Raw genomic sequence first — 21075 nt, 5'->3', positions numbered from 1 at the left:
CTGCTCCTGCCCCACCACTTAGTAAAAGATAGTAGTAAATGTCTACTCTAAGGGAGCACAAAACCATGCTGTGAGCAATCTTCACCTGAGCCCAGGAGTGCAGACAGGCCCTGTAGTCACCTGCAGTTTCTGGCGTGGCTCTCTTCTGTCCTGATGTCAGGACAAATGCAAGCTGCAAAGGCAGGCGCAGCAACATAATCTAAAGTTACCCTGTGTAGTGTCTAAATATTTGTTTATATGTAGCATGGACTCCCTCCCTGATGTTTTCCAGTTCCTGGAGGTCTAAGTGCAGTTAGGCCCATAGGCTCACCGCCACCTTTATTCTGTTTTTTTTCAGCAGGAATAGCAGACATACCAACCATCCTATTCCTAGACAGACCGTTGTGTTTCTTCACCTGTTATGCAGCTTTTCTTTTTTTCTTCCTCCCCTTGTCCTCTTCCTTGGCTCTTTCCCTCCCAACTACATGCTGTGGTCGTTTCATTATGTGTATCACCGACATGTTAACAACGTTGCTCACATGAAATTGTAGTTAAGACAGTATTACCAGCAAATATTGTCAGTCAGACAAATCAGTAACGGTCTTGTCTTGCACTTGATGCTGCTCCATTAGGATAAAGTAGAAGTGAAATGTAATGCAATTTACATTAATCTGTTCTCGTCACATCATCAGGTTATCTGAGAGGATGCATGTGCATGAGAAACTGCAAAAAGGGAGATTACTTATTATAAAAAAAAGGTTAAATGGTCATGTGGGAGTATCCTAGGGCTTTTATAAGGTAAAATAAATAGATCTTTTCCTTTTCTGACAGTAACATGAGAAAAGGGAGACCAGTAAACTAGCAACAATTATTAAGAAGTACCGTTTCATACTGGCCTTTGATTCATATGCTGTGGTTGGATTAAAAATAGGTTTGCATAATTATCTGAGCTTTAATTTATAACTAGGTAAACTCAAAGTGAGAGAAAACTCTATGCTCTTCAGGTGAAAACTGATCTCCTGCTAGGGTTGGGAACACATTTTCTACCTCATGCAGTGTTATACGGCTGCTCGGTTACATTATAGGGATTTTTCGCTCTGTTCAAATAGCAATTACTGGCCTGTCCTGAAGCAGGATATTGGACTTCATGACAAATGGTCTGTCCTGAACTGGTAAACCTTGTGTGCTAGTGTAGCAGCCAAGAGACCATATGTTATTGTATCGCTGAACTAAAGAAATAAAGGTGTTTTCATTTAAATAAACATAGATAGAGCACAAATCCCCTTGAGGTAGGCAGGAGCGAGGGAAGAGGGGAAACTTGACCAGGCGTGTAATGATGCTGTATTATCAGAGGGTGCTTGAGGGGAAAGGGTGCTGCCTGCATTGCCCTGGGTGCATCCTCAAACAGTGAAAATGCCCCTTAGGAATTTTGTTGTTGTTTTCCAAAAATATGCTTTTGAATATTATTAGGAAATTGCTTAGCAAGTAGTTTTCACATCATTGACTGGAGCCATTGCTACATTCTAGGATATAAGGGATATGCATAAAGAAAAAATTACCATTTGGGATACTAGAATAAATATTTAAAGTGCTGCTTGAAAAAACATGGTAGAAACATGATTATGGATTCACAGAAGCTGGAACAGAAATGTTGACCAATGCGAACAGTGTGACTAGAGGTAGAAATTTTATAGTGGGGTGGGTTAGAAAGAATGCTTTACAGCCTTGGATGTTGATGTGAAATCTGAGCTCCAGTAATGTTTTTGGTTTTGTACAAAATATTGATCTGTACAGTAGGAACATGTGATTTCTTAAGATTTCTGTAATTCCCAAGATAAAATATACTAGACTTTATAGAGAAGTACTGGGAAATAATTTAGTAAGGCATTTCATTCTCCAAAATGTGAAGAGTGTAGTACTATATGGTGTAGGTTACTTACTGAGCTGGTGTGCTGTCTGTAACCAGTGGGCTGCCTCTCTATGAAGGGGAATGTGCTCTGGAGAGTATAGTGTCCCGTGCAGCAGGACCCTGAATTCTGATTCCCATTTCTACATGGTGTTGTACTGTAAGTACATAATAATAATAAATTGCATGGGTATTCCTTGGCAGAAGGGAGGGTGGGCAACAAATAGGAGTACTAGTGGGCAGCACAATGAGTACTCCTATTACCGGTTTTGTTACATACATTATTTTTTCAATTCATAACTTGTGCAGGGTACTAAAGAAACAAACATGCAGTGAGTAGCAGAAAGCAGACAGATTGGTGGTGAAACAGTAGAAGAAAATTTTTCACATAGATGTTACCCATCTTCTAGTCCTTGAGAAATAACCTTTCCAAGTGACTCCTAATTCCGGGGATTTTTTTTTTTTTTACTAACTGTATTTTATATGGCTACAGGAGAATCTGTAGTCAAATAGGAAAAAAGTAAGTGTAACATAACCCTGAGCGATGGAAACCCTTGGAGATTTACTCCATGTGGAACTTCTTCCTTAAGATGAAGGCCAAGGTAAGTAAATGGGCTGGGGCATCGTTTGCAAGCTGATTCGTATGTGTTAGTACGTCTTTCCAAGCTCTCCAGTTGTCCAGAGTTCATCTTTGACTTTGACACATAGTAATGTTGGTATGAAGTTTCATATATTTTTTTTGTTGTTTTGTGTCTCTGTTCTACTCATAATGTGCCATTTTTAGACCAAACTTCATCTTTATTTAAGGAGAGCTAAATATTTTTCTTGTCCTGACTGGCATTGGTAATACCTGACACTTTTTGATATAAAGATGATAAGTATAGGTAGATTCTGAAAAATTTAGCAATTGGACTTCTAAAAGGAGGAGTTTGGGAAACAATCTTCATTCTTATCTCCACTTTTGATCTATGGGGTTATAATGTCTCTTTCTATAAGATTTCTATTCAAGTGCTTGAAATAATCTATCAGTAGAAGTTAACACCAGAATAAGTTAGTTCGCAGCACAGGCTGTCTAGGATTGAACACTGTGGTCTCTATATTCCTGTATTACAGTGTTGCTGTCTGGATATGGAATTATTTTCTTTTAGGATCTTAAGTACATTTACCAATGTCTCCTCTAGTTTACAATTTCTCATTCTTGTGGAAAAGTTAAAGTTCCTTCCTCCCCACAACGCAGAAGTTACTTTCAGAGACTACAGGATATTCACATGCTGAAGGTGGAGATACTGGTGCACCTAGGTACTAGTCATGATGATTTATTTCCTAGAGGTGTTTCTGTGGCCATTTACTAGCCATCAGGGAAGGGATATGTTTCCAGCAGTACTCAGTTTTATCAACTGACACTGAGGTAAACTTTTGATATAAATGAGAGTTTTGGGGTGAGGATGAAAAGATACATTTCTTTGAGTTTCTTGATTTTGCATGCAGTGCTCTGACTCTAGTTCACCAAGTAACAAAAGCCACTATGCAACATGTACATGTCTCAGCTTCATGTGATAAATCAGCTTTTCAGCGGATCCACAGCAGAAGAAAATAGGTTTTCTGGTAGACTGGACAATGGTCATGCAACAATTAATTTCTCCAAATCAAACAACCAGTGCATCTATTTCTTTTAATGAAAAGTGTTCAAATGTTTGAAGCATAGAATTTGGGGGGTTGAACTCTGTCATGGTTTTCCCTTTCACTTGCGGTGTTGTAAACATACATTTATGATCAAAGTGGCTTACAGTGAATGAAGGGGAAGAAAATTGAAATCTAAAGATAAACTTTTTTTTCATATGTCCTAAATAACAAGGTAGAAATATAGAGTTATGCAGTTGTGTTAGAAGCCTCAGGCAGTTACTGATCAGTATGAGGAAAGATTAAATAGAAATCACCATGGCAACCATCTAACATTTGTGAATGAATCTCTGTTTCCATAAGGCAGTTCCTAACGTACAGTACTACATATTCTAAAATAGATGTATTCAAAGTAGGTTGGCGCAGAAACTACAATCCATATTTGGTGAACGGCAGTTAGAAATGTTCTCTGTTTATACCTTGAGTATCTTTATTTCATGGAAAATGTAGACATGGCATGATACTGGGGAGTTTTACGCTCACTTGCTCTATTGGCTGGAAGTGATGTCTATTGCTGGAAGTGGTACTTGTGTATAATTAAACATCATTTTCTGAGTACAAAAAATGGACCTTATCAGTTATTTATTTGGATTATATCTGGGTATGCTGTTTCTTTCCAGTGACTGTTAAAACACTGTGTGTAGGATCAGGAGATACAGGTAATACTATGGAAATCTATTTCATGTCAAATCTTTGCTGTACCGTCTTTTCTCAGTTTTTACATTAAAACATCAAGCATGACAGAAAACGTAGAATGTAACTCTTTTTCTCAGTTGTTGGGTAATCTGTAATGATATCTGTAGGAGTTTCCTCTTGGAGTGGAAGGCACTGCCAAATCCTCCTGAAGAGGATGAATGCCAGGGGAGAACTGCCCATGCTGCGCGAGCCTCAGGAGCTGAGGTCAAATGACCCTGGGTAATTTTTTTTCAGAAATTCCTATTGGAAAGACAAAATCCAGACTCAGTATTTTAAATATTTAAAACTTAATATTGGGTAGGTTTTGAAAAACAGTTTTCTTCCAATATCCTGACTTTACTGTCATTCAGAGTAGCCCCAGTCAAATATTTCTGATAACGTTGAGCAGAATAATTTTTATTGATAGTTTACCCTGCATGGATTATTTGCTGGTGCTGTCACAGGGTCACCGTTTCAGCCAAAGTGCCCTCTCTCTTCTGTTCCTTCAGGAAATTTGCTTTCTATATCATTTGAGGTTTTTTCTCTGCTGCCTGGCTGACAAGTGGAGTTACTAATAGCTAACTTTTACTGATGTGCACTGCTAGTGGTCTGTAATTTCAGGAACCTTCTGTCTGCTGGGCTGAATGGAGAACTGGAGCGAATGGGCCAATCTTTCCCAGTATGAGGTTCATATAAATATTGTTGTCTGGCAACAAATACAGAACAGTATGATGTAAATTAATGCATTGGAAAAGCAAAATAATTAATTCAACAGCTGTTCTGAAGCTTGCAAGCTTGGGTGATAGGTAGTTGTACTACCTGGCCTGGCCATATCTGAGGGAAAAGAAATAATACCAAAATAAGATTTCCTCTTAATGTAAACCGAAAAATAGTGCACAACTACCTGCAGTTTCATTATTATCGATTATTTAATTTTTGTGTCATTTTTATCTCACATGATCTGTCTCTGTACCTTGGTCTTTGAGGAAAAGACTTTGATGAAAACATACTTTACTTTCAGTGAGAGGGGTAGTACTGGTAATAGAAAAGAAAGTTCTCCACCTATGAAATGACTGATACAGTGTGCTCTTCTTTTTACAACTGTATTGCTACATCTGCAGGAGTGTACTTTGCCTGAAATCCACTTATTTCTCTCATGTAGCGTGTCACTCGTCTCGTCTGGCTTCTTCCTCCTTCAGGCCCTCTCATCTTCCCCCTGCCCTTTGTCATAAGCTTTGCATTCCCCTTGTCCCACCATGTGTTTTTACTGGAGTCTGTACGGCGTGTTACAACCTGGCTGGTTAAACAGACTGGGTCTGCTGTTAGATACTGGGGGTTCGAGGGCCTCTGTCGTGCTCTGGTGTTCCCCCTTCACTCGGGTAAATGTGAATCTGCCCCTCAGAGCAGCATCGGATGGCTGGGCTGCTTGGAGGAGGCCTCAAGTGAGGGTGACAAGCTTTGAAAAAAACATCTTCAAGCTAAACATTTGGCCTGACTTTCCTCTATATGTAAATGCAGTGTTTATTTCACAGAAAGTGATATGATTACTTACAGATGTAATTTGAACAGAATCTAAGAGGTGAAGGCTGTGTAGATTGTTGCCAGTACCCTTACAGTTTTTTTCTAAACAAACACACAGTTAAGTCAAATGATGGAAAACCAAAAATACCGTTCCATAGGAAAGTTAAGTATTTCAATAGCAAAAATGAAAATTATTTCACATGGAGGTGAAATAGGGAGAGGAAATTTTCCTTTAGAATGATGGTGTTGTAATTTTGCTTAGAAAAAATCAGAATTATGGTTTGGTGGTGACAGGTTTAGTAATTTCCAATGTTTCCAAAAATAGAAGCTGTCCAAATATAAGCTATCTAAGTTCTAGTCAATAACAGTTTGTCTGAGGAACTGCTGGGGAATCTTGAATGCTTTTGGTCTGCAGCTGAGGTAGGTATTCTGCTGTGTTATGCCAGCACCAGGAAAACCTTGGAAGTCCGTGTGCTTTTAAACAAATTGGAAGAGAAATATTACAGCATCCCACAGGACACAGTGGAAAAAAATAATAAAAAAAGGCAGGAGTTGTTATCAACTTTTTCTTCATTTAAAAAAAGAAAAAAAATTGAAACAGGTTCTTATCAAAGGAGAAAGGAAAAATGTATTTCACCTTTCACAACCTGTTTTAATGGGTGTGCTAGATTTTTGTCTAGCATGCATTTATATACAGTTAGAAAGGTCCAATGTCACTGATATGACAAAGTGTTTTACCCTGTGGGTTTCTGCTTCTTACATTCATTGATGTATTTGTGGAATTCGGAAGGCAGAGAGAAGCCACAAAAAGGTCACAAAACTGCAAGCCAAGGTAAACAGCCTGTCAGAATATGTTTAGCAAATGACAGTGTAAACCCCAGGAAAAATATAGAAGGGGGAGGAAAACCTGTTCCCTTGGAAAAGACATTTCCTGGCTGGAAAGGCATTGAAGTTTAGAGTCACTTACATTGCTTCCTTGCTCTCTTCCAACACATTCTTTGTTCCGGTTAATTCAATTTATGGTCCTAGGCACCTAGGCCATAGGGAAGAGTCATACATGTTCTGACACAGGTATAATGGAAGGCATTGTGGGCTTCATGACTAAAGACAAAAGCATCTTTCATCCCAGGAAAGATTGGACTACTTCTTTGTCATAAATTTTACTTTGTAATATTTGAATAATGTATTGAACATAGATTTAGTAGCAGAGCGTTTCTTCAGTCATTGTCAAAAAGGGTTGTGTTTTCTGCTTTGTATGTTCCACAGAAAAGAAGGATTCATTGTTTGGTACAACATGCGTTTTAACATTTTTACTCCATTGTGGATGGAAAATAGCTTCTCAGTTCTTGGTTATTTGTCATAGTTATCTTGCATTGCAAGTACAGGCTTCTCTTGATGGGGAAATAATTTTGAATGGCTATGCTGTTGTCCCTGCTGCTCTTTAGCCCTGTGATGTGAAGCTGCAGAATGATGTAGCACAATCTCGTAAATGTTAAAACATCTGAACCACTTTTTGTTACTTTTCACAATAAGTTCAGACTTTAGTCCAGATGTGCAATGCAAGGAATTTTAGTTGCACAGAAGATTATTTTGGCAGGCTCTCACAGCACATTCAGGCTAGATGACAGGAATAAAGTTACTGGCTAAAAATGTCTTTATGTCCAGGAAACAGGTGAGGGACGTGAGGGACTTTTTTCTGTTGATGTAGACAGGACTTCTAAAGATTCCCCTTGCTGATGGTGAAATGTCTGTATTATGCAGGGAGCTCCACCTACATCTGTGTTCAGCAGTAAGAAAAAAATACTCTACCTTCCATATTTTCTTATAAAACCAGACATTTTTGTCTACAGCACCAGAATTGTTTGTTCAGCATAGAAGAACACAATTCCTTTGTTGGTCCTGAGGGAGACATTGCAGAAAGGGAGTAATCATTATAAACCATGATGTATGTACTGTACCATGTTGCTATGAGAAAGTTATATTTGATTGGATTATAAAATAGGTTTTAGTTAAATCCCTTAAATAATAATATTGATAATTCTTCACACTGCAGTGCAGTACTAGTGAGTGCTATATAATGGTTAGAGTGTTTCCAGATTTATTACTTGGAAACAAGTGGATTTCTGATCAGAATGATGTTAGGGTAGGAGAAAGGTGGTTGAGAAACCTCTCCAGTTAACACCGATAACACACAGGTAATCAGAATGATTCCTGATTTTCAAATAACAGCTTGTTTACAAATACCATATACAAAGATCAAGGAGAAAAGAACTGAATATAGAAGAAGCACCCCAGCAAACAGAACTGTCTGTATCTGTCGTGTGTATCCAAAAGCTGAATTTTATTTGGGTTTTTCAGAATACTTATTTCCCTCTATTTTACCTCTCAACAGATGGAATTAATTAGCATTTATTTTAAGGGTCTATGATTTACACTGTGGAACTTGAGTTTCTCTTTTATTTCAGGGATACCAGGAGACCAAAGGGTGCAATAGAAAGTACTCTGCAAGTTATGTAGAAACAGTAACACCCGTATTATGCCTGATCCCCCAGACCTCTTAAGCCTAAGTCAATAAATGTAATGATTAACTTACTCGCTTTTTACAAGTCAGAGAAGTAGATCATTATTTCATGTTCTTAACTAAAAAAATATAAAGGTTACTTTGAGAAACTTCATAAGCTGATCTTAAAATAATAATTAGTGCTTAAAATGATTTTGATGTGATGAGCCCTGAAACCTTAGTACAATTAATGTACACATGGCCTTTGTAATAAATTGTATACCTGATCATAAAGTAAAAACACTGATGGATCAGTTAAAGGAATTAGTGTTGGGGGGGGGGGGGGGAGGGAAGATGGTGATAAAGTAATTAGTATCACAAGTTCAACAAAGATTTAAAATTATGGTACATGGCAGTAATAGATTTTGAACACAGTTAATGAGCATATTCATTGCATTCATCTTTAATTAAGTGGAAAAAATACTGGTCCTTTAAATGGAGATAATAAACGTGCAAGTCAGTCTTGCACAAACACGCAACATGAGAATTTATTGCCTGCTGTCTTAACTAGGGAACTGGGAATCATTATAAAGATTAGCTTTACTGAAAAAAAAATCCAGAAAAAGCTTCAGTAGAAAATGTTTATTAGGTAATGATTTTCACCTTAAATACTGCTTGGGATATTTGGTAGAGTATGTGCGCATGTTTTTTAAAATATGAGTATTTGCTGTCGTCAGAGGTAGGACTGTTTGTACCCTTGAAAAGGATTCAGCGTTATTTACCAATTTAGATTTACATGAGGTGTATTTAGTGTATGGCTACACATAGAAGAGAACATAAAAAAATCAGAAACCTTGAAGCTTTCTCAGAGGTGTGTTACACTTGTGGCTAGAATACAAGCTGTGGTTTCAAAGTAAAACAATGCCTGGGAAAGCTGTGGGGGTGGATGCTCGCGCCTCCACAGCCCACCCGGCTGTGCTGCTGCAGGGGCTTGGGGGGTTCAAGCTGCAACAGGGGAAATCCCGCTGAAACCCCTGGTGTTTATGCTGTCGGTGTGCAGCTGGGGAACTGGCTTGAAACAGGTTAAAGCACTGAAACCAGCCTTACCTTCTAGAGCAGTGGCTTTCAGTGTTTTTGTGATTTGGGAAACATTTCCAGTGGAAGTGAGGACCATTGTGTGGTGTATGGAAGCTAATTGAAGATAATTGACTGGCATTTCTTACCGAGCCTTCACAGGTCCCCAGGGATACCCAGACCACAGTTTAAAAGAAATGTGAAACTAAATCAACCTTGTTTCACTCTCTCAAAGCTCCCAACCCACATCTCTCTAGTCAGTATTCCCAAAATACCAGGTTCTTTCTGACATGTCTTTGCTCAACAAATGTCTCATTGGGATATGCATAAACTCAAAAACGTGCTTCCAAGTGTCCCTGGGCCACTTTAACCTTCAGGAGCTTATTTACCACTGGTATTACAAGAGGGGAAGCCTTCTGTACCACCAAGACCCTGAGCTTTCACCGGTGACACGCAGCATACTGCTGGTGATGTCGCAGTGCAAATTACTGCGCCACGCTCAGGCAATTTTAGTGGTTTTTTCTCTGACTTTGTTCTGCCCTATCCGATATGTTGTAATTGCTTTCCATAAAAGGAGCAAACAAAACCATACTCATGGGTCTTTTAAGAATGCTAACTCCACTTCTATTTTTTTTTTTTAACCTCACTGCATGATTTTATTACGTATTTAAGCCAGTAGCAACTTGGAAGCTAAGTTTAAAATAGCTGACTTTGGTAGCATGCTTTTAGCATTACAAAAAAAAAAAAAGAAAAAATTGTAAACTGCAGAGACAGTTTATGGATTAAAGTAAGAAGTTTATATAAATTTTATCAGTAAATAAACATTTGATTTTTCTTTTCTGCTCAGGTACGACTTTGTAGAAATTGAAGAGCCTAGTGATGGCACTGTTTTAGGGCGCTGGTGTGGTTCCAGTAGTGTGCCAAGCAGACAAATCTCCAAAGGAAACCAGATCAGAATAAGATTTGTGTCTGATGAATATTTTCCTTCTGAACCTGGATTCTGCATCCATTATACACTTCTTATGCCAGTAAGTAACATGTTTCAGATTGGAACATTTCAGGAAAACAAAGTCTTTGAAGTGGTAGCTCAAAAGAATCTTTTAATAGCTTAGGATTAATTACTGTTTATTTCTTAATAATAATAATAATGAGCAATCAGCCTTCCAGAATTGTACATTTTGTTTCTGTTTTTTTAACTAACTGAGTGTTCTTGTGGTTCTTCTTGGATGGCTTTGGACTGGGAAGTTGTGGGTTCAGTTGTTTGTGTGGAAACTTCAATAAAATGTTTGCATTCCTGATACAGTACTATGAAAAAAATTTTTTCTGGCTTTGGGAAGAAAAATCAGTGTAAGAATCGGCTGTGTAAATGTTGAAAGAGCATTGGGAAGTTGCAAAAAAATTGAAGAAATTAATGTTTTTATTAGTCAGCTGACATACAGAGACAAGTGATTATACCTAGTTCAAAACCAGAAAAGTTCTTATGCTTCTGGGTTGTTTTATTGTAGTGACAAAGCAGACAATGCATAATACTCATTTTCCACTGTATTTTCCCTGGAAGCTGTACTTTAGACTTCTCTTGAATGTGACTTAATGCTTGCAAATTGCAGGTATTAAACAATAGACATTGTCTAAAATGTAGCTGTTTTCATTGTCAACAGATTTCTTTTACCTTTTTTCACTAAGTGAAAGATCTGTGATAGCAAAACAATGTTTATAGATTTTATTTTATTTTTTTAAGGACGAGATAATGTTCTGAAACATTAGAGTGGAGCAGAACATGGATTGACTTGTTTTAGAATAGGTATTCCATATTTAAAGAGAGTAAGGAGCATTTTTGTGAAAATTCCTCATAATTCACTTTGTGAATCTCCAAAGTAGACTTGTGGTCTGTGGTATTTGGTTGGTGGAAAATATCTGCAAGCTCAATAAAAAATTGATCAAAAGAATCCATTTTGTAACCCCACCGACATGCGCTTCACTGGAGACGCGTTCGGCTTGCTCATTGCTTTTGCCATTTTTGCCTTCTCTCCCCATCCGCACAACTTCGGTTACTGTGAAGAAGCCAAGAACAATTTCACACATCTTTTCAACATCACATGATCTTCTGCTTAACATATTTAGCATGCTGATGGCGATGTCAGCGTAATAGTGTGTGTGTCTGTACATATATATATGTACATTCTGTTGTTTTCCTGTAAGTATTTTTAAATATTTAGGCCTAACTAAGAACTCTTCCTGAAGTGAATAAATGTTTGATCTGCATCTATGACTCTTACGAGTTAGACCCTTTTGGTAGTAGAATAGTATGACTCGATAATGATGAATCTTGAAATTAAATAAAATGTCAATCAGTCTCCAAAACAACTTGAAATATGGCCAGGTTTAAACTTTTATACACTCAAGGGCAGAATGTAATAAGTATGTTTACTTTTAGAAAATGGTAAAAGAAAATCCCTATTTGTATGCCGATGCCAAATTTCATTGTTGCAGCTCTAGTATTACATCCTACCTGCTACCTATCGTACTTATGCATGATCCAGTTTCTTTGGAATGGATTAAACAAAGGCACTTAAAAAACCAGAGTGTATGTATAATTATCTTTATGCCATGTGGTACAAATGGACTGAGTTTATTCCTTGACATTTGATGGGGGAGATGGTTACAATATAAATTATCAACACTTGCAAAACAATTCTTTAATCCTTGATATTTTTACATCACTTATTCAATAGACAAAACCAGAGCTGACATCTTAGGATGCATTTTTAGTTCCCCATTTTTCTCCACTAAGATCGTATAGCATAAGAAGTAAACATACAAATTGTTTTAGAAACCAAGCATGTTCTCTCTCACATATGTAACAGGCAAAGCAGATGCCTTTATGTCATTAAGAATTCAGAACTAGCCTCAGAATGTGCAGTATAACAACTGCTTATTGGTTTTGTGGGTATTAATTTCCAAATGTCTGTTTAAAAGGGCTGTGATCTTTTTCATCAAAAATTACCTTTGAATAAGCCATGCAAAATACAATTTCAGACTGCAAGTTGTAAATGAAATCTATATTGCTGGGTATCAGGATTAGACCTGCTTCTTCTATCTAAAGCAGTTGAAAACTTATGCCAAAAAAATGTGTTTTTCTTTAAAACTATGTGATCACATCCAACATTTCAAAAGAAACAAATTTACAGCTCCCCAACCTCCACAACAAAAAGGTGTCAGCTATGGAAAATAGCATAAATTTTAAATAATTCTTGCAAAAATATGATTGATTCACTTAGTGATTCACTTCAATGAATTGGTCCTAAACAGTTAAATATTTTTTTTCCTCATTTTTTTGACAAGAGGGGGAGGGGGAGATGGCTGGTATACTAGCAATGAGAGATTGTCTGGGGAGAAATGAAGCAAAACTGAAATAAAACAGTGCAAGATTGTTTCTGTATTTGGAGGCCACACACAGAGAGCGCCACCGGACACATTTTCAGGTCTTTTAAAGAGCAAGAGAAATGGCTTTGTCTAAATCTGCTTTAATTTATCATGTATATATATAAAATTTACTTTGTATATGAGATTTCAAACCAACCTTTCACATGATGAATAAGTATGGGGAGAATGGCTATTGATCTGATTATTTCTAAGATTTAGTCACTCGAAAGGATTCACAGCAGTTCCAATGTCAATAGATGCCACATTATTTTCTAGAAAAGTTTATCATGGGATTATAAGGCACCTCATAAAAGCAGCACATGTACTGTGTAAAAGCAGAGTGCTCCCCAAGAAAAAACATGAAGCTTTTCTTCAGATTGTAGCCAATTACAGTTTAATAATTTGAATTTCTTCCATTTTAAATTGCGTACCCTGGGTGCATCCAGTACTTTTTATAATTCTGCTGTAACTCAACTTCCCTTTCCTCTGTTCTGTAGTTGCAAGTTAATTTTGCCTGGAATACTGTAAAGTGGAAGGAAGTGATGAAAAAGCTTATTCATACTAAGAAATGCAGTTTGTTTTATTTCAAAATTATTATGCTAATTTCAGCCCAGATTTCTTGGTCACTCTTTTCATGCTCTGCCCTGTCACTTAGTCTGTGCTTACTGGTGAGCTGCTTTTATTTGCTAGGGGCTGCTTAGCGGTTGTTCTGCATTTTGACGGTTCAGCTATGCATTTATTAAATGTCATGGGGTTTGGCAGCACTATGCCACTGAAATCCTCCTAGAACTTTATGGCAAAACCCATCCATATTTCATTTCTTTCCACGGCCTTCTTACCTGCCCCCGGTTACAGCTCTAATCCACATAATAGCCCCATGCAACTGAGGGAAACATTATAAACTCTATTAATACATATTTGGGCCTCAGTCTTCCTAGTGACTTGTTTAGTTTAAACTATGTCAGTTACAAGTTTGGCAGAGAAAACTTGATGTAATAAAGTCCATTGTTACTTGGGGAGTGGGTGAATGGGATACTTGATGCCTGAGGTGCCATTAAGGAATGCATGACTGATTGCCAAAGTAGTTATTAATTATTCAGGGCACTCAGAACAAAGCAGCTCCAGTTAAAGTTGAAGCTGGGGGTGACTGTATTCCCCTTCTTTTTTTGGCATATGGTAGCATGTCCTTTGTTGCCAAAGATCTTTGCAAAGAGCAGACTTAACCCTCTTCTATGCAAGTGAAGATGAAGAGGAAAATCCAAGTTTAAAGACTGACCCAGCTTCAAAGGGACTTGACAGGTGGTCTGTAAATTCGGTGCGGTACCTGTGTGGCTACTTGGACTTCAGTCATAGAGAGGTGGGGTTTTTTCCTTTTGATGCAGAGATGCTGTTAGTAGTTCTCTTGCTCTTAATGGTAATGAAGATTAAATTTAATACAGATAATCTGTTTAGAGCTGTCTAATAATTGTTCCTTTATTGCATCCAAATTGACTGAGCTTTGCTCTTTTAGACTTAGCTTTTTGACTTAGCTTTGCTCTGTTTGTGGAACCTTGTAAACTGAGCTTGTTTAATGAAAAAGTCAAATAAAATCTAAAGAGTGCGTACTAATAGAACAGAAAAAGGAAAGCTCTTACCTAGCACTCCATTCCTTTCAAGAATCCACAGATATCACAGGTATCAGGTGTGTGTCTTACATGTCAGTACCATAGCTCGAGGAGGGCTTATCTTTGGCTGCAATAACTGGAAGTCAATCCAGAAACAACATAAAGGACATTATTGATCTCCTAAACAAAGGTTTTTCTACAGTCTTGAATTATTCAAAAGATTTTTGGAAATTACACGATTTCAGGGTTGTTTAAGCCAAGGTGGTATGAAGCAGCAGGAGAGTGTGTATCAATGTTACGTAGTGCTTTGCAATGCTCCATGGAGTGAAAAAGGGCTGTGAAAATCCTTCATATGGTGGGAAGGACTCTTCAACAAAATCTTTGTGTTCAGAGTTTTCACTGATGAGGTGTAGTGAAACCTAAGCCCAGATAAATCAACAAACTCCTGAAGATGTTCCAGCATGCAGATTCAATCATTCAATTTCTTTGTGTGTGGCAAAAATTCATTGTAAATCAGAGAGGTTTGGGGGCTAATTCTTTCCCTGGAGATTTCTTTTTGCATTAAATTTGTTTGAGATCTAAAGACAAATTTCTCTGGCATTTCTTAAATGAAATGTTAAAGATCACCACAGAGTACATAGATAAGAAGGACATGCTTCAGATTAATGAAAAGACTACAAAAAGTACAAAACTGAGGGTGGCTGTTATCCATGGGACTACAATGAGAGGGAGGAAAAAACCACCCTAGCAAGCAGAGAGAACATCTGAAGGGTACTTTCTAATCAAATCATAACATCTTGTTTTCCCATGACAATATTTCATTCTGTCACGTGGACATTTAAAAAAAATAAAATGTTGTGTATGGGAAGCAAAGGGTTAGAAATTAATCTAGCAGAACTGTTATAGCAAAACTGTGGGGCAGCACACATGTCTGTGACAGTGTGTCCTTGACCTGCACAACCTGAGATGTCAGTGTGGATTTTCTGACACTCAAAAAGGAAGAGAGACATTGTGAACCTACTTGGTTGTCATTTAGCTCTTAAAAGGAATGACTATGCGTATATGACAGCAAGTTTTTTACTCTGAAGGACTATGTTCCTTTCTGTCTGGCTAAAATGCGAATGTAGTTTCTCATGTAGTATATATAAATTATTTTGTATTTTTCTGTGATGCTAGTTTTACAGTGGCTCAGGCTGAAAAGAATCAGAAATCATTTCACTGGTTATTTGTAGGACAAAGTAAGGACAAAGTAATTTTTTTTTCTTGGACAAACATTTTATTATTTTTTTTTAAGATTTGTTGTATACTTAAAGAAGATATAATTTTTTTTATTTTGGAAGTTTATTGTATATCCCACCCAGTTTCAGTGTGGCAAAAAGTATAAAAAAATCAGCTGATATTGTTTCTAAATAAGTAACAATAGTTTCAAAATTAAATATGATTGTGTTACCACACCTCAAATGTCATGCTTTGGTTTTTTTTTTATTAAAGAAAAAGTATAAATTTTTCCTGAAAGCTTCAGGAGTGTTCAATAAATAACATAACTGATTCTGGTTATGAAGCATTCATATAAGTCTTACAATTGTATTTTTGAAAGACAGTATTGAGGGGAAATCAAAACAAGTGAGGTGGAGAAGAGCCAGTGTGAAAAGTGCTATCTTTTTAGTTTTCAAAATAGCATTATGTGCAAGTTAAATCCCTCTGGCAACCTGTTTCAAGCAGAAATTATTGCCATAAACAGGAGATGGGGTACTGCAACTGTCAAGAAGAAGCAAGCTTTTTGCTCCTTTCCCAAATTATGTCTTTGGTCACGTATGAGCCGTCTCCTCCCACTTGAAAGCAGACAGAAGGATGATTCCGTGCAATGTTTTACTTCTTTAAATGCCCTAAAAAGTGAAAAAGTTTAGAAAACATATCCAGAAGGTGTTTCAAATACATGAGACCATATTTTTTTCTTTAATTTCTTTAAGTTTCTAAAGGTTTTACTAAGTTTTCATTTAGTAATAAATGTTTATACTGTCAGGGATTCTTTTATTATTTGTAAACTTTATTAGTGTGTCTCATAGCATCTCCATTGGAAGTTTGTATATGCATATTTGTTTAATTTGAAAATGAGTGTTGCTTTCACGTGGTCTATCGTTTACTTTATTGTATTGCTCTGCAACAAATCTTGCATGTATGTTTTAATGTTGTGTGCTCAGTTTTTTCAAAAAGTCTACAACAGAAGTTAAACATAGAAACAAGAGTAGGTTTTTTTTTCTTGTCTTGAACAATTTCAAAAGTCTGGAATATCATGACTCTGGGAGTGGTCTGGCTGGTGTATGTGGTATCTTAAATAAGATTATTTCTGTTTGTGAACAATCTGAAAGAACAATATTTTTCCAACTAATGAGAAAGCAAAACATATATATATATACACATGCGTACAAATCCAGGAAAGACAGTAATGTGGAAAATCCATATTAAAGATGCAAGGAAGAGAATACATGCTACATGGGGAAGATGGGCTGGGGTGAATTACCACCCTTGTGGATTACCACGTCAGTGACCTTTGGTGTTGTTTTTGTCATTCAGCTTGATTTAATAGGCATTGATGTTGACACCTGCTAATAATCAGGGAACACGTCATTAAGGAAAATAACTTTCAGCCATATGATATTTTAATACTGTGGTCCTGAGCATATTCTGGGAGTCTCCATGAGAACGTATCCCTTATATTAAAGTACAGTTGAATATTGAAACTCAAGATTTAAAAATAGGTATATGTCATTTACTGCATTCTGACATCAGAGTTTGAAGGACATTTCAGATTGGTATTTTTTTTGTTTAATGAAATGGACCATTATACTAACTGATAAAGTTTTTTTCAAGTAGTATTTGAGTCTTTCGGTTGGGTTTTTTTGCATTAGGTTCCCTCAGGAAGGACTGAATTATGTCAGAGCAAAATACACAGAAGAAATTAACAGAAGAATAATACAGCCACTCTAGCAACTATAAATATTAGCCTGAAATATATTATTCTCTACTGGTACCAACTTTCCTTTAACTGATCTTCAAAAGGATTCTCTTTTCTCAAAATCTCAGTTCTAAAACAGTTCTTTACAAACCAATGCGGATTAGATCAAGCTGGTTAGTCTTTATCAGTCAGTAGGAATGCATTAAAGCACTTAATATGTGTTATGTATACTGGCACGGGAATTTGAAAATTTATTACTCAGCAGAGTTAGCAGCAATGACGAGTTTCTAAGCCTTTCCAGTTGCCTTCCCTGTTTCCCATATATTGGCCTGCCTTGAGTCAAACCAAAGGTTGTCTAGCCCAGAAGCGTGCAACCAGGGGTGGACATAAAGGGGTGGCAGGGAGCAGTAGGAGGAGGGCAAGCAGATGAGATTCTTCACCCCTCCAGTACTCCCCCACCGACCAGCTATTTTCTGCAGAAGAGAGGGATTCCCTGAGCCTGTGTACTTTGTCTATTTAGTAATCTGTAACAGATGTTCCTTGCAAATAATTGTCTGTGTACCTCTTGAAACCGGGTAAACTTCTTGCCTTCACAATGTCCTTTGCTAAAATCAGATTGCATAGGCACCTCATAGAAAAGAAACTTCAAACAGCTCCTTTACTTGAGAGGGATATGTACATATATTAAAAACGTGTCACTCTTAAACTGTAAACTTACTGATCCTGCGTAGTGGGAGCTGTTGGATGCTACCTCAACATAAATACACCACATTGATGTCCAAATGTTCCTTTAGTCTTTTACAATAATTCTGTAGTCATGGTTCCAATTTATTTGTTCAATCTGTTTGATCATATCTATTCTAGAGAGTGCAGTGTATCAATTAATTATGTGTGGGTTTGTGTATGTTTGGTTTTACTCATTTAAACCTTTCCTAAATGTTATCTAAGTTACTTCTCACTTAATATGTTTGGTTAAAAAAAAAAAAAAAAAACACCTCCCAACCCCCCCAAAAAAACAAATACAAAACCCCAAACCAAAACAAAAAACGTAGACAAAAACCCCCACCACCTTTCTGTTCTCCTAGGTCCCTTTAGTTCTGCTGGGCTTTGGTTTTGGTTTGGTTTGGGGTTTGATTGGTGTTTGTTTGTTTTGGGGGTTTGGTGGGTTTTGGGTTCTTTTTTTTTTGGCTACCTATATTTTTTATGTTTTAAGTATTACATAATTGTCTAGTTGACTATCCCTTTTCCAATTTCCAGGATCAACATGTTATTCACAGCTTTTTGAGAAAGCACGCTGATGGCTTCTCTACAAATTCCAAAGCAAAGTGACTCTGTCCCATTCTCAAAAAATCCCCTGTGTAACTGGCACAGTCCTAGATTTTTTGTGCTTTCAAATACTGAGGCGTTGTGTCTGACATGCTAGTGGAAAAAAGGTAAGCAAATGTACATTTGATACTAGGTTTCAGGCAGCACCGTAATTTTCAGTGATGCTATTGTCGCTGCATTCGTGTTGTGTCCCTATCCATTATTAATCTGTCAGTCATGGTGCAGTCCTATCCATTGCCTTACTCCAACAAAACAGGCAGGAACTAGTTAGTGGTGTGTCCTTCGCTAATTTTTCATACCATAATACTGGTAGGAAGAGATAAAACAGGGATGAAAGGAAAGAATTTGGGACATAACAGAGTTACTCAGTGTGACTTCTCTACTTTTTTCCATATGGTCCAGATCTGAAAGGCTCTTAAAAACAGCAGAATTGTGTGGGGAAAAAATGCATTAATGGGTGCAGCTCTAGACATTTGAGATCAATGAGATGACTGACTGCACAGTCTAACTCCACAGTCTGGTAGAAGCACCTCTTTAAACTCAGGAAAAAAATTCTTGACAGAGTAATAGCAATATATAGTAGCTTCAGGGTAAGAGTTTGCTTGTGGAAAGATTAATGTGGGGTATTGGTAGTGGTGTTCAGAGAAATCCTTTTGTTTCTAAAGAGGGATAGATAATAAGCACTATGGGAATACCAAAATTTTCACCTGTCTTGTCTTTGCAGTACCTGGCCTCTGGTGTTACAGATGGGGATTATGAGCTGTCATTTGTTAGCTGCTCATAAGTACTCAAAACTTTTTTAAATTATGATGATGAAAGGTTTGGCTGAAGGAGCCAGGATTTTTGTTGAAAACATTTCGGGGTTTTTTTCCTTGGGAAAGTCTAGATAATCACAAAGCTGTTGCATCTGTTCTTTCAATTATTTCTGACTAGGGTGGTGGAGAAGGAATTCAGGAGGGCTGCTTCCACGTTCGCTTCTGGTACCTGCTGTATGCTGTTGAAGAGCTGTAATTGTTTAAAAAACAAAATTAAATAAACTAAACCTTGCATGTGAAAATGGAGGGCAATTTGTTTGGCAAAAGACATTTCCAAAGACTGGAAGCTCAGGCTGCTTGAGGAGTCATTTCATTCTACTTTTGAGCTGGGCAATAAATCATAGGAAGAAAAATAATAAGAATCATTTATGAGGAGAAAAAAAAATGCTGGGCTTCAAATTGAAGGGAATGATTTAGTGCATGAAAAGACCAGGTTCAAAGGGACTTGGAAAGTGGAGGTGTGAAAACAGATGGCACAGCCTTTGGAAGAAATTTTGCATGTAATCCTACAGACGTTGTGAAGTTGGTCGTTCTGAATAACCTTCCCTTTCAGCTGCAAAAGGATTCCTTGGGTGAACTCCATAATAACTCTACCCTGACACCACATACCACAGTTCTCGGGTCTCATCTGAGTCGGTCTGTTAGGTGGTTAGGGGAATTTCAGTGCAGGGGTGTAGACAGCAAAAGCAATGTGATGCTTTATTCTCCAGTATGTAGCCCTGGAGTCTTTTGATAGCACGTAGATAAGAGTTTCTTAGTAGACATCTCTTTTTCTAAATGTTGTCCTAACAGTGTGACAAATACCCTTTAAGCAGCATGACTGTCTTTAACAAGACAGATGCTGTGCTAAGGTAATTTTGTTGGAAATCAATATCATCATGGTTTTATTAATAGTTGGCATAGCCAATACAATTTCTTAAATTTGAATTCTCAAATGTTTTATTTTCAGTATTTTACTTATTGTGCCTGCATGTGAATGTAAAAAGGTTACTATTTTTGAAACTTCAAAACATCTAAATTCTAAAATGGTTTTGTAGACAAGTTTTACTAAACTCCGTGCAACTGACCTTGAACTTACCTGCTGGCTGACGTGACCAAAATGATTGGGTAGCCAAGGAGAGTAAGATAACTGAGTTGAGCCACATTATCAAAGTCACTCGGTCATCATCTGTATTTCTTGGGGGAAAGGGCCAAATGCCAAATCATAGCAGGATAATTAGCCACATACATGTAGGCTTTTAATATGTAAGCTGTTAATAGGGTTGCCCTCGCTTATCTTCTGAAAATCACTCTGATCTTCTGAACTCTTTTGATTTGTGTGTGCGTATTTGTCTTAGGGCTTTTCAATGTGAGGTGTTCTGGGTAGTCAAAAGTTAATAATAAAATACTTCCCATTCTTGAGTCATCTGTGTAATGCCTTTTTGGCTTCAAATTCTTGTCTTTTGGTCAAACTAAATCCTGTCATTGATCCCTTCTTGTTTGCGCTCTGTCAATATATATAACTTTAAATACTGTGTTTACTTTTTTAAATTGCCTTTCTGCTTAAAAAAGTCATAGGCACCTTTCATGTAGAGAAAAACCCTTACGATTAGGTGCCTAAAATAGCAGTACATCTT

General features: G+C 37.2%; 1 protein-coding gene across 1 annotated transcript in view; it reads left to right on the top strand.

Annotated features, from left to right (window-relative positions):
• The window catches only part of PDGFC (platelet derived growth factor C), a 135812-nt gene that overhangs the window by 88461 nt on the left and 26276 nt on the right, over positions 1–21075 (top strand). Inside the window, exon 3 of the mRNA XM_040600886.1 lies at positions 10183–10363. Within this exon, the coding sequence (XP_040456820.1) occupies positions 10183–10363 (181 nt within the window). The remainder of the gene's footprint in view (positions 1–10182; positions 10364–21075) is intronic.

This window comes from Falco naumanni, chromosome 1, assembly GCF_017639655.2.
Source record: "Falco naumanni isolate bFalNau1 chromosome 1, bFalNau1.pat, whole genome shotgun sequence".
Classification (NCBI taxonomy): Eukaryota; Metazoa; Chordata; class Aves; order Falconiformes; family Falconidae; genus Falco; species Falco naumanni.
The sequence above is the reverse complement of the archived record's forward strand: the minus strand, read 5'-3'. Positions and strand labels throughout refer to the sequence as shown.